This window comes from Somniosus microcephalus, chromosome 13 (genome assembly GCF_052327205.1).
Source record: "Somniosus microcephalus isolate GS21.2 chromosome 13, FLI_Smic_1.0, whole genome shotgun sequence".
Classification (NCBI taxonomy): Eukaryota; Metazoa; Chordata; class Chondrichthyes; order Squaliformes; family Somniosidae; genus Somniosus; species Somniosus microcephalus.
The window spans coordinates 14,175,163-14,188,556 of NC_140999.1; the positions used below are offsets into that span (position 1 = coordinate 14,175,163).

The 13,394-nt window shown below is 44.1% G+C and overlaps 1 protein-coding gene across 1 annotated transcript in view; it reads left to right on the top strand.

Annotated features, from left to right (window-relative positions):
• LOC147108067 (calcium/calmodulin-dependent protein kinase type IV-like) overlaps positions 1 to 13,394 on the top strand; it is a 159,623-nt gene that overhangs the window by 50,178 nt on the left and 96,051 nt on the right. Inside the window, exon 3 of the mRNA XM_086004525.1 lies at positions 5,802 to 5,880. Coding sequence (XP_085860651.1) covers positions 5,802 to 5,880 — 79 coding nt within the window. The remainder of the gene's footprint in view (positions 1 to 5,801; positions 5,881 to 13,394) is intronic.

Sequence of the window (13,394 nt, forward strand, 5' to 3'; positions counted from 1 at the left end):
TAAATCAATGTACCAAGAATTGTCAGTGTCAACAATTTGAGATATATGCTAATTAATGGAAACCTGAATTATACTTTATATGTGCCCGCAATAGAAACATAGAAACATAGAAGATAGGAGCAGGAGTAGGCCATTCGGCCCCTCGAGCCTGCTCCGCCATTCAATGAGATCATGGCTGATCATCCAAATTCTGTATTCTGTCCCTACCTTCTCTCCATATCCCTTGATCCCTTTAGCCTTAAGAAATATATCTAACTCCTTCTTGAATATATTTAATGAATTGGCCTCTACTGCCTTCTTTGGCAGAGAATTCCACAGGTTCACCACTCTCTGAGTGAAGAAATTCCTCCTCATCTCTGTCCTAAATGGCTTACCCCTTATCCTTAGACTGTGACCCCTAGTTCTGGACTCCCCGACCATCGGGATCATCCTTCGAGCATCTAGTCTGTCTAGTCCTGTTAGAATTTTATAAGTTTCGATGAGATCCCCTCTCATTCTTCTAAACTCCAGCGAGTACAAGCCCAATCGACCCAAGCTCTCCTCATACGTCATTCCTGCCATCCCAGGTATCAGTCTGGTGAATCTTCGCTGAACTCCTTCCATGGCAAGAACATCCTTCCTCAGATAAGGCGACCAAAACTGCACACAATACTCAAGATGTGGCCTCACCAAGGCCCTGCACAACTGCAGCAAGACATCCTTGTTCCTGTACTCAAACCCTCTCGCTACGAAGGCCAACATACCATTTGCCTTCTTAACCGCCTGCTGCACCTGCATGCTTACTTTCAGCGACTGGTGCACAAGGACACCCAGGTCTCGTTGCACTTCCCTTTCTCCCAATCTATTGCCATTTAGATAATAATCTGCCTTCCTGTTTTTGACACCAAAGTGGATAACCTCGCATTTATCCACGTTATATTGCATCTGCCATGCTTCTGCCCAATCACCCAACCTGTCCAAATCATACTGGAGTTTCTCGGCATCTTCCTCACAGCACACACGCCCACCCAGCTTTGTGTCGTCTGCAAACTTGGAGATATTACATCTAGTTCCCTCGTCCAGATCATTAATATATATTGTGAATAGCTGGGGTCCAAGGACCGATCCCTACCCCACTAGTCACTGCCTGCCACTCGGAAAAAGAGCCATTTATTCCAACTCTTTGCTTTCTGTCTGCCAACCAGTTCTCTATCCAAGTCAATACCTTGCCCCCAATCCCATGTGCCTTAATTTTACACGCTAATCTCTTATGCGGGACCTTATCGAAAGCCTTTTGAAAATCCAAATACATCACATCCACTGGTTCTCCCTTATCTATTTTACCAGTTACAATGCTTCATGATACACACTGATGAGACCTATGGTATAATACTCGTGTCCTCATAATAACTTTATCACCTGACTTACTATGAGCAAATTGCCACAGTGATCTACAGGTTATATCTTTAAAACAGTTGAGGGGGCGGGGGGGAGGGGGTGTTAGGTAAAGCCAGCATGCAATTACTGGCTTTCTTTATCTTGTTTTATAATGTGACTAGCGTAAAATTGTTATACGTATCAAAGAGAGATTGACGAAAGGTCATCGATCTGAAACGTTGGCTGCGATTTTGCCTACTGAGGCGAACTCGTGTCCTCATAATAACTTTATCATCTGACTTACTGTGAGCAAATTGCCATAATGATCTACAGGTTATATCTTAAAAACAGTTGGTGGCGGGGGGGGCAGTGTTAGGTAAAGTCATCATGCAATTACTGACTTTCTTTATCTTGTTTTATGATGTGACTAGCGTAAAATTGTTATACGTACCAAAGAGAGATTGACGAAAGGTCATCGATCTGAAACCTTGGCCGCGATTTTGCCTACTGAGGCGGGCTCACTGCGGCCGAGGTAGGTGGCGGGTTCCGGTCCCGCTCCTAGCTCCATCCCGCTCTGTGAGAAGAATTTTCCGTTGATTGAGCTTGTTAAGCCCGCTCTGTGAGGTTCCTGGCCAATTGAAAAGAAGCGGGTCTGATGACGTCATTTGATGACGTGTCATCAGCCAGTTTCCTTAAAGGAGCCGTGTCCACATTCATTTTGACATTTGTGCTGTCAGTGTTCTACAGCATTGAGGTGCTGCAAACACTGACAAGCACTGCACAAAGGTGAACGACTGCATCCAGGCTCCCCCATGACTCCCTCCATACGCTTATATGCATATACAGGAGGACACAAGCAGGGATGTCGTCAGGAGGACCTGGCTGCAGTGGCGCAAACCTTTCAATGATCTCAGTAGATCATGAAACATTACTGCCAAGCCACACTCAACCCGCCGTGCCACTCATCACATCCCCATCACTCAGCCTTCCCTACCCTACTCCTACACATCCTTACTCACACCAACTTACCTTGCACCTCCACCCATCCCTCTCTATCTACATTATCACATCCTCATCTCACTAGCCACCCCTCACATTCACCCTCATCCTTGTCCAATCGTAGCAACTAACAACGCACAAGAGTAGGCACTTGAGTGTTTTATGCAATGTTCATGTAAAGTTTCTGTTGAAGTGTTTCCAAACATTGAAGTCTTTATTTGCCACACTTTGCCTTCATGGACAGATTTGTGTGCACCTTTGGAAGTGGCTTAGTGAGTTGCAATGAATGTTGAGACATAACGTTACCTCCCGCAATGGTGATGAGTGTGAAAGGAATGGCTTGGGCATTGCAGGGATGCTTTATGGTGCTGGTGTGGGGTGGTGCCAACCTGGCGCATCATGTGGCAGTCAGGGTGTACAGCGTCAAGTGAAGTAAATCTCGCCATGGTGAGGCCATCCCTGGCCTCCCAGGCAGCAATGTGGTCGGGTGCTGATGCCCTGTGTCCTGTGCAGCATCAGATGATTATGGAGCAGGTTGGTGTTGTTGTTGGTGATGCTGGTGTGCCTGGTCATGTTGGTGTTGGGGCTGATCGTGGTGGGATTCTGAGGACCAAGGTGAGATATTTTCAAGGGTACCGATGCTGCTGGAATAGATGGCAGCTGAAGTTGAGATGACAGAAACGATCTGTCAATGGTGAGAGAGGTTGCTTCAAGGAGGTGACAGTGGATAGAGCGTTTACTCCAAACACTTCCAAACTGCATAAAGCTGAAAAGTGTATTCCAAATCCTGAAGGCTCCAGCTTCTCAGATTGGAAAGTGAACAGCTGTGAAATGGTAGCTTTTATACCACTTTTGCAGCTGTCTACTATTCAGAGGAATGCAGAGACATTGACAGCCCGACCTACTTACATGACGTGATCCCCGAGCGCCGGGAACCTCGTGAAAAAGCTGGTAAAATGGTAAGTACATGGTAAAATGGTGTTCAAGTACCTTTTAACAAGCTCTTAAGTATCTGAATTGGCTCACCCGCCGCTTGGTGTTGGGTCTGTAAAGCGCAGACAGACCCGACACTTGGGAAACTGACATGGAGGCGGGTTGACAGCAGGATCCCGACCCGCTGTCAATCTTTTCGATTTTGATAGCGGACCCGCCTCTGAACCTGCCCTCTGAGCGCCGGCAAAATTCCGGCCATTAACTCTGTTTCTCTCTCCACAGATGCTGCCTGACCTGCTAAGTATTCCCAGCATTTTCTGTTTTTATTAAAGAGAGATTGGTGTGCAGGTGAAATTCCTCTTCACTGTTTTCACATCATAACTTTGTTAAAATAGTGAACAGAGGAACTTCACCCAAACACCTTAATCAAGTTGTTAAAGAAACTAACAGGGGAATTTCTACCCTAACTGTCTTGTTTAAATCATTTATTAAGCAAGCTTTGAATAGTTTTTGATAATCTAGGTATCTCAGATATCTAGTCCGATCCTACAGATGACGTTAATCCTTGCAGTGTGGGTTTACCTGAAATTATGTTGCAGGCTTTGTTCTGATTTTTCTTGAAATAATCATTTCCATTTTTACAGGAAGTTTAATTTTTAAATTTTAATGTTGTCAAAATCTTTAGATAAGATCGGAACTGTCGATTGAACTATTCAAATAAGTTGCAGACATTATCCAGTGTTTAAAAAAAACCTAGGAATTTAACAATGATCCTATTTAAATAGTTAATTCATACTCGCAAAATTCAGAGACTTCCTGTCTTGAAGAACTCAATTTGCTCTGTGTGCAGATAGGTCAATTCAGTTGTCCAGGTTGCTCTTAAGCTACCAACTATGTTCTCATTTTTCTTCTCTTCCTGTGAGGAAGCACCTTACCTCCAGATGATCTCGCTAAAACTGGGAACTCACTAAATACCCAACCTCCATTTCCCCTCAATTTTCTCATCTCAGTACTTTGCCCTGGAGTCCATTCTGAGACGTCTAGACAGTGTCAGCGGGTTATTCGACTGTGGAGGGCATGACAGCCAAGCCCATTTCTGTTCTCACCCTATGCCCACGCACGTACTTTGCAGCAGAAGTCCCTTAAAAGCAATCAGGAGTGGGAATCCTGGCAGATTTCTCCCTTCCATTTGCCCAAAGCTCTGACGCCAATTTTTGTGTGCCAACTGCTTCCGTGGTTGAAATCAGCCATGTCCAGGAATTGAACTGGGGACCTCCTGGTTTGTCTGTCTCAGTACTGCCTTAGACAGTGCCTTTACACAGCTAGTTTCTGTAACAGGTGAACAGTTCCATGTCCAGAACCAAACAATTTAAACCTGAAAAGGGTCTATGGAAACTTCACTCTCTTATCTAAACTTTCATCTTCCTTACATTCACATGAAGTAGATGGCATAACACTTTGTGAACCATTTTCAGAAGAAGAAGTAAATAAATAAATAAATAAATAAATAAATACATGCATAAGTATATAGTCACATAACATCTCTGCTGTTGGGTTTTCCAATTGAAAATAATGTAAAGTGGATAATGTTATGTTAGTTCCTGCTTCTTGAATGTTGTGCTTAACCTGATTTGAACTTGTTTTACTATTGTTAAGTGTATAATTTGATTTTCCAGAATTTTCTTGCATTCATTAGAGGCGACTTAAAGGTTGAATTAGCACTGTGCAATTTTAGTAATGAGCATATTAACTCATTTGTAATGAAATTCTTTTTAAACGAGTTAAGACCTTCATTGAAATAGTAGACAAAGGAATTTCAGACAAACACATGAATGTTTATTTACTGAATATCACATAATGCAATTTCAGTCCATTGGAAGGATTCTATATAAAGAATGTGGTGGCCCGGCAATGTTGGAGAATTGTGTTTTTAGTTGCTGAATAGTTAACAAATACGTATTACGGAGAAGCATCCGGGAAGGCGCCAAACACCTCGAGTCTCTTCGCCGGGAGCAAGCGCAGGCAGCACAAGGAGCGCACGTCAACCCAAGCACCCCACCCACCCGCCCCTTCAACCACCGTCTGCCCCGCCTGTGACAGAGACTGTCGGTCCCGCATTGGACTCATCAGTCACCTGACAACTCATTTTTAGTGTGGAAGCAAGTCATCCTCGGTTCCGAGGGACTGCCTAAGAGATTTCCAGTGGGGAGAATGATAAGAGTATGGCCTGTAACTCTGCAATAAATGACAGAATTAATTTCAGTTTTTAATGAACTGGATCAAAATATTGGCTTTATTTTCCTTTTTGTCTCTGGAGCTCTAAAGTGAAGAATATTGGTCCCTGTCTTGTCAGATGAAAAGTGGATATGTATTTCATCCTCCAGGACTGTTAATTAACACCAAAAGTAAACGTTGATTGAACAAAGGCAATAATGTTGTGCGGTAATGAGGCTGCAGAATGATTCTCAGTGGTTTGGGATTATTTTCTTCTGGCTTTTCTCTCTCTCTCATAGGGGCGCCACATCTGTTGTATACAGATGTCAAGAAAAGCGAACCCAGAAACAATATGCTGCAAAAGTCCTGCAGAAAACTGTAAGTGAAAGTTGTTAAGTTTTGAGTAGATTTGAACGGATACTACTGTATAGCAGTTTTACTGTACTGGAGTGTCAGCAACTGCAGACTTGCAGGTTTTGTGCCATCAATGGCATTCGCAAGCTTAAGTGCCCCAACCACTGAATAGCCAATGCAGCAAGGTCTCGCGATCAGCTGTCAGGACAGTGACTGCCTCCTGCGGCCTGCTAAAAAATACTGAGCTGCTTCAGTACATCATTGTGCTGGTATCGCAAAGCAAAATAGCGTTACGATATGAGCGCGCTAAAGCAGAGACTATCTCAGAGTCAGATTCCCAGAACTGTCCATGGTTCACACATGTGCAGCATAAGAGTTCTTCAATTTTGGAGCTGAGACTGGAACCAGATGGTTGTATGAAAGTGAGAAACACATGGTTTGGCGTTTCCCCTGAGACAGGGACTAAAGATAAGAGGCTTTACACTGCTTCAGATACAGGAAACTCTTTTTTATCCGGGACCGACGTGGTGCCGGTTTATCAAAAAGTCCGGATTACTGAGAGGTATAGTTAAAAGGTACGAGAGCTCCATACACAGCAACAAATCCAGGCTTCCCTGTTGCTTAGCAACAGGTGCAAGAAGCCCGGCCACAGACCAAGCGTCCCTGTTGCTTAGTAACAAGTGCAGGAACCCCGATTACACAGCCACTGATCCAGGAACGGCCACTAATATGAAGTAAAACTTACCTGAACCTACTCCTGAATTTTGCCGGTTAACAGATTTCCGGTTATTTAGGTGCCGGTAAATCGAGAGTTTCCTGTATTCATGAACTTTTAGCAGTAGTTGCCGCTCTACTCATTTAGTCACACGGGGTGAGTTTTGTTGGCTTTTTAGAGTAGGATACCCTGGCCTTGTAGTTTTTTTAATTCTTCTTCTTTCTTCTTGTCTTCCCCTGATGCTGCCTCCACTGGCATCAAAGTCAGTATAAGGCTGCACAATTAAATATTAGTTTTTGCCTTTCCCAATCTTGCTTGACCAGGCCTCTTCCCATATTTATAATGAGCAGAGTATTAGGGAGTTGAAGAATGGGTGGGCCCTGTTTTTTTTGGAGCTTGTAACAGCTGCAATTTAGCTGTGTTCAAATAACGCTTCGCTCATGGGCCAAAGAGCTGTTGTTGGGTGGTGGTGAGGGGTAGTGGGGTGGAGGGAGGAACCAGGGTAAATCTCCATCTACAGAGTTATGGTTATCCAAAAACTGTTACATTGTTGGGAGAAAACTCTGATCATTTCTTACGCCCACAAGAGCATCAATGTGACCACAAGACTGAAGTAGTTATTGACTTCCTCTACTGTATCTGCTATTTTATAAATGTATATATTTATTCATAGTTTTTTTTTGTTAAGTAAAACATTTTCAGGACAGCCCTATAACATCTTGGCAAGTAAACAAAGTGCTCAGAAAGTTAATTGACTATGTTCCCTTTGGGCACTGACCTACTTTGCCTCTCTAAGGTCCTAATTTATACTACCTTTTTATTATTAAAAAATCTTGTCTAGAGCGCACACTTCCTTTCCACAAACTTTACTTCGCCTTGTCATGATTTTTGGTCACACTTTCTTGTCAGTATTTACCTTTGCAAATTGTGTCAACATTGTGTCCCATTCAATTTTGCAGTGTTAGCTGTCACAATGTAGTTGCAGGCTCTAGACACCATGGGTTGGATTTTCTCAATGGAGACGAGTTGGAGGCGGGACTGCTGCTTGTCGGGTCAATGTCCCACCTCCATCATCTTCTATCCAACCAGCGTGATTATCCCGATTGACCTTGTTAAGACCACCCTGCGGGCTCAGCAGGCCAATTAGTAGGGAAGTCCGTAACGTCTGACGTGCTATCTGTCAAGACTTCTTAAAAGAAGGAATGTCAGCGTTTGACAGCTCTGTGAAACTGTCAAACACTGACATTCTCTGTAGTTTGATGAGTCCTTGTGTTCAGGACTCATCACACCTTTCAACTTTGTAGATTTCAGATGGCTGTTGAGTTGGAGGATCCAACAGCCAGTCTGTGAAATCGACAAGGACGATGTCGGGTCTCCCGATCCAGGGTGGATGAAGGCTGTAGGCAGAAAACAAGGTAAGTGAACATTTTTTAACACTTAACGCTCACCTTCCATACTTACCACTCCACACTTGCACTCATCACTCACCCCTACATCTTACTTTCAGGTGCCTCTGACCCCCGCAGACCTCCTTCACGTCTCCTCCAACCCGGCGGGGTTCTCCGAGGTCGGGAAGCCTTCACCTGAGAAGGTAAAATGGCGCTAATCCTTTTTTCTGCCTGTTAACAACCTGTTAACAGACAGTTAAAAGGATTTAATCCCTTTCCCGCCTCCGGGAGACGGGACCCGAAGCAGCACATCTTCCCGGCTCCTGGCAAAAGGGCACGGATGCGGGATGGGGGCGGGTTTGCCATCCGCCCCCACTTTCTGCTACTTTACCGGCAGTCGCACCTCCATACCCACCTCCTCGGGGCTGAGAAAATCCAGCCCTTGGTGACTCTGTGGAGCGGGTTTCTGAAGTCTCTTTCCCAACTCTGTTGCCATAATATATATTTTTTAAATTTTATATTCATCAACTGACGATGGGCAGTGCCTAATAGCATAATAACATTATTTTCACTTAAATCCATTGTTATTTGGGGGCTATATATTTCCCCTGTTCTGTTGTGAATTATTTCACTGCATATGTGCAGTCCCCTCTGTCACTGAAATTGGTCTACCTCCCTCTCTTTCTTTAAGAGCCTTCTTAAAACCCATATCTTTACCCCTCCTACTATCTCCTTCTTATTTTTTCCTTGCGCCTCTGAAGCACCTTGGGACGCGTTTCTTTTCTTAAAAGCATTGCTGTTTTTTTGTTGTTTCCTTTCATTTTTCCTCCCAAATTGTATCATTTCTTGATATTAAATTTCACCTCAGAGGTGCCTGCCCAATATACTAATCTGTCTATGTCCTTCTGAAGTCGCTGATACTCCACATCGCAGTTAACCTTGTTCCCTATTTTTGTGTTGTCTGCAAATGTTGATGATATGTCCATGTGCATAAGTGTGAGCATGTAGGTGGTAATGAGAGCCAAAAAGAATGGATTTGGTTTTACCAATGTTGAGCTGTCGAAAATTACAACTCATTCAGGCCTTGATGTTGGACAGACAGCTTGAAAACATGGCAACAGTCTTGGAGCTGATGCTGATGGTAGAGGTAGTGATGAGTGTCTTTGATGTACATGTGCATCTGACCTCATGTTTAAGGATGAAGTCTGAGAGTGCGGGCTGCAAATAAAGAATATGTGGGAACAAGGGTGAAGCTTTGGGGCAGATCAGAGGTGACCGTGTAATCAGGGGAGCAGAAACTGTTTCAAGAGATGTAGTAGGTTTGTCGGGACAGATAGGAGTGCAGCCACAAGAGGAGCATTGCCAGGATGATGGACTGTGGAGAGGCAGTGGAGGGGAATGGAGTGGTCACCAGTGTTGAAGGAGGTCTAGAAGTTGAGGGTGGACAGTGAGCTACTGTGGCAGTCGCACAGAATATCATTTGTGACTCTGACTAACAATTGGAGCGGGCGGGGAAGTGGCTTTGAGCCCAGGATCAGCCGTGATCTTATTGAATGGCGGTGCAGGCTCGAGGGGCCAAGTGGCCTATTCCTGCTCCTATTTCTTATGTAAAACTTCTAATAGATGTGAGTGCATTGTATTCGTGGCAATAATGCATTTAAGTGTCTTGGAGAAATTGGCAATATAATGCAATTGGAGAATATACAGAGGTTAAGGGTGGGCTTTTTGAGGGGGGAATAACGACAGCAGTTTTGAAACATACATTTCATGGAACAACGCAGTAAGAGTGTGAAGCAGTAAAATTAGTTGCTGGGCAGCTAGACCGTGAATAGTTTGTTGACATCATTTTCATTGTGCTGTTAAAACTCATTGTACTGACAAATGACGCTTCTTGTAATAGGATTTCAAACCGTTATTTTGAGTGATTTTAGGACTGTATTATGATATCCACAGCCTCTTCTCAAATATTTTAGTACCCGTCGCTTGTCATTTTTATTGGTAAATTTGGTAGATTTACTGAATCTGAAGCCTTTACATTGTAGACTTTGCACTAATATAAACCTCATGCACAGAAGGAGAGTCAACGTCAGTGTTATGACCAGGCCAACTGTCTCTTTATTGCCTGTGTTCTGAGGGAGCAGCTTACTTCAGCAGTCTTTCATGTCCACTATAATGCCTTTTCTAGGTTTGATGGCGTGTAGAAGCAAAATCAGTTTATTAATTTGAATGCATGCTAATTTAGTCAAGTGGGTAATTTCATTTCCTTTCAGAATACAGTACATCTCCCTTGGCAGACCCATTACTTGTTGAGTGGTCTTATGGAATATTAAATATCCATGCCCAGGCCAGGCCCCAAACCACAGGCTTCATTATGCTATCTTAGTACTGCACACACTGCCACTACAAAACAGAAGAGAGCTGAGTTGAGTCAGGCCAGAAGAAAGTAAGAGAGAATGGGAGTTGGAAAGAGGTAATCTAACATTTCACTTGGCTGCCACTTAATATATAGAGCTTTTAAGTGCAGTGACTATTATTATATAGGCAAACACAATAACCATTTGAGTACAGCTAGATACCACAAACAACAGTGAGACGAATTAGCATTTTTTTTCAGGTAGTGTCAGTTTAGGATGAATTGTCTGAACACTGAGAGAGAACTCCCTACTCTTCGGATAGTGTCACAGGATATTTAACATCCACTGGAACTGGTAGACAGGACATCGATTTTAATGTTGCATCCAAAAACCTTTAGTTTTGGGCCTGCACTCCATCAAACCTTGAACAATGCAGCACACCCTCAGTACAGGCACTGAACGTGTTAATCAGGACTTGGAGGCAAGAATGATACCAGCTAAGCCAAGCTGATACTTGCCAAAACAAAAGCAAAATACAGTACTGCAGATGTTGGAAATCTGAAATAAAAACAGAAAATGCTGGAGATACTCAGCAGGTCAGGCAGCATCTGTAGAGAGAGAAACAGAGCTAACGTTTCAGGTCGATGATCCTTCTCTGTTTTCGGCCTGTTTCAACGAAGCTCAACGTAAGCTCGAGGAACAGCACCTCATCTTTCGATTAGGCACTTGACAGCCTTCTGGACTCAACATCAAGTTCAACAATTTCAGACAATAACCTCTGTCCCTATTTTTTCACATGGCAGCTGTCGATCATTCTGCCATTGTCATTTACACCTCATCTAGACTCATCTTTTGTTTCTTAACTTGTCCCATTACCATCTCCTTTTGCCTTGCACCATCATCCCTTTTGTCTCTTAATCTCTCCTGCCTTCCATCCTATCACAGACCTTCCCTTTTGTTCTTTCCTCCCTCCTCCTTTTCCCTGCCCCCGCACTTGCTTAAAAATCTGTTACTTCTCCAACTTTTTCCAGTTCTGACGAAGGGTCATCGACCTGAAACGTTCACTCTGTTTCCCTCTCTACAGATGCTGCCTGACCTGCTGAGTATTTCCAGCACTTTCTGTTGATAATTGCCAACATTTGTTTTCCATGAGGTACTACCAAAGACTGAAAAAATAAATCTTATTCATGCTCTAGATTTGCTAGGTAGCCAGTCCCGCTGGATGGCGACAGACTCAATTGGAGTAATTCCTTTCTGTTGGTATCACAATTGTTATGACACATGTTTTTCATCAAATGTACTTGGTACTACAGGTTTCAGCATTATGGGATCTTCATATTTCTACATTATTAAATGTAAAAATCAGCCATGTCCAGGACTAAACAACTGGAACAATGAGATAAAAGATTTTCCATATCAATCCCATTGGCTTTGTGCTGATACGAATGTCCTATTTATTGGCGTGAGTTTTCGTACGATATAAGTAGGTGGAAATTAACACTGGCAGATTCAGTTTGGAGTGGAGTCCATGGGCTGGATTTTGCCAATGGGGAGCTTTTGGAGGCGGGACTCCCAATTGTCAGATTTCAGTCCCGCCTCCATCAACTTCTGGCCAACCCACGCTGTTTTCCCTTGATTGACCTTGTTAAGTCCGCCCAGCGGGCTTAGCAGGCCAATTAAGGGAAAGCCAGTTACAGAGAACATCAGCGTATGACGTTTCATCTGTCAAAAATTTTTGACAGATGAATTGTCATCGTTTGACAGCTCTGTGAAGCTGTCAAACACTGACATTCTCTGTAGTTTGATGAGTTCTAGAATTCAAGACCTCATCAAACCTCTTTCTTTTGCAGAAATTAGATGGTTGCTGCATTGGAGAATGCAACGGCCATCTGTCATCTCTAATGCAGAAATGCGAGACTCTCCGCATACCCACCGATTGAAGCCTGCAGGAAGAAACAAAGGTAAGTAAACTTTTTCTAACACTTTCCACTTACCTCACATACTCACCTCTCCACACTTGCACCCATCGCTTACCTTCACAGTGCACTTTTGCACCCCGCACACCCCCGCAGACCCACTGGTCACCTCGGTGACCCTGGCGGGGTTCGCAGCCTTCGGAAGCCCGCACTTGTGTGGGTAAAATGGGGATAACCCTCTTATCTGCCTGTTAATTACTCGTTAACAGGCAGATAAGTGGCACTAATCCCCTTCCCGCCTCCAAGGAGACGGGACCCGGCGCGGGTCGGCAACCCGCTTCCTGGCAAGATGGCACGGAGGCGGGTTGGGGGCGGGTTGGGCACCCGCCCCCAGATTCTGCCATTTTCCCAGCAGTCCCGCCTCCATACCCGCCCCCCCAGGGCTGGCAAGATCGCGGCCCATGCCAAATTTAGATGTACTTGGAAGACTAAAAGGTTTAAAAATAGGTTACCAGTCAAACAAACCTGTTTGATCCAGCGCTTGCTGCTCCTCCTCTGCCCCCACAAGAGAACTTCCATGGCACCATTTCATTTAGCAACAGGCTATCATTAGATCTATCAGCATTCACAGAATCACAGAAACCCCACAGTGCAGATAGAGGCCATTTTGGCCCATCGAGCCTGCACCGACACATATCCCACCCGATCCCCGTAACCCCTTCACCAACACATATCCCACCCTATCTCCGTAACCCCACACATTTTAATCCCCCTAACACTAAGGGTCAATTTATCATAGCCAATCAACCTAACCCGCACATCTTTGGACTGTGGGAGGAAACCGGAGCACCCGGAGGAAACCCACGCAAACACGGGGAAAATGTGCAAACTCCACACAGACAGTCACCCGAGGCCGGATTTGAACCCGGGTCCCTGGCGCTGTGAGGCAACAGTGCTAACCACTATGCCACCGTGCTGTCCAGCATTGGCAAAATTCTAAGTGTGACATTTATCAAGAGCAAATTTGATTAAAAATATATTTACATATATGTGGTGCTTGTTTTTAAAAGTGAGGTACAAAAAGTTACGGTACATTTTTAAACCATAAAATGCGTGTTGATCACTCATGGTGACTGACGTGTATCAGGTTAGCTATTACACAATC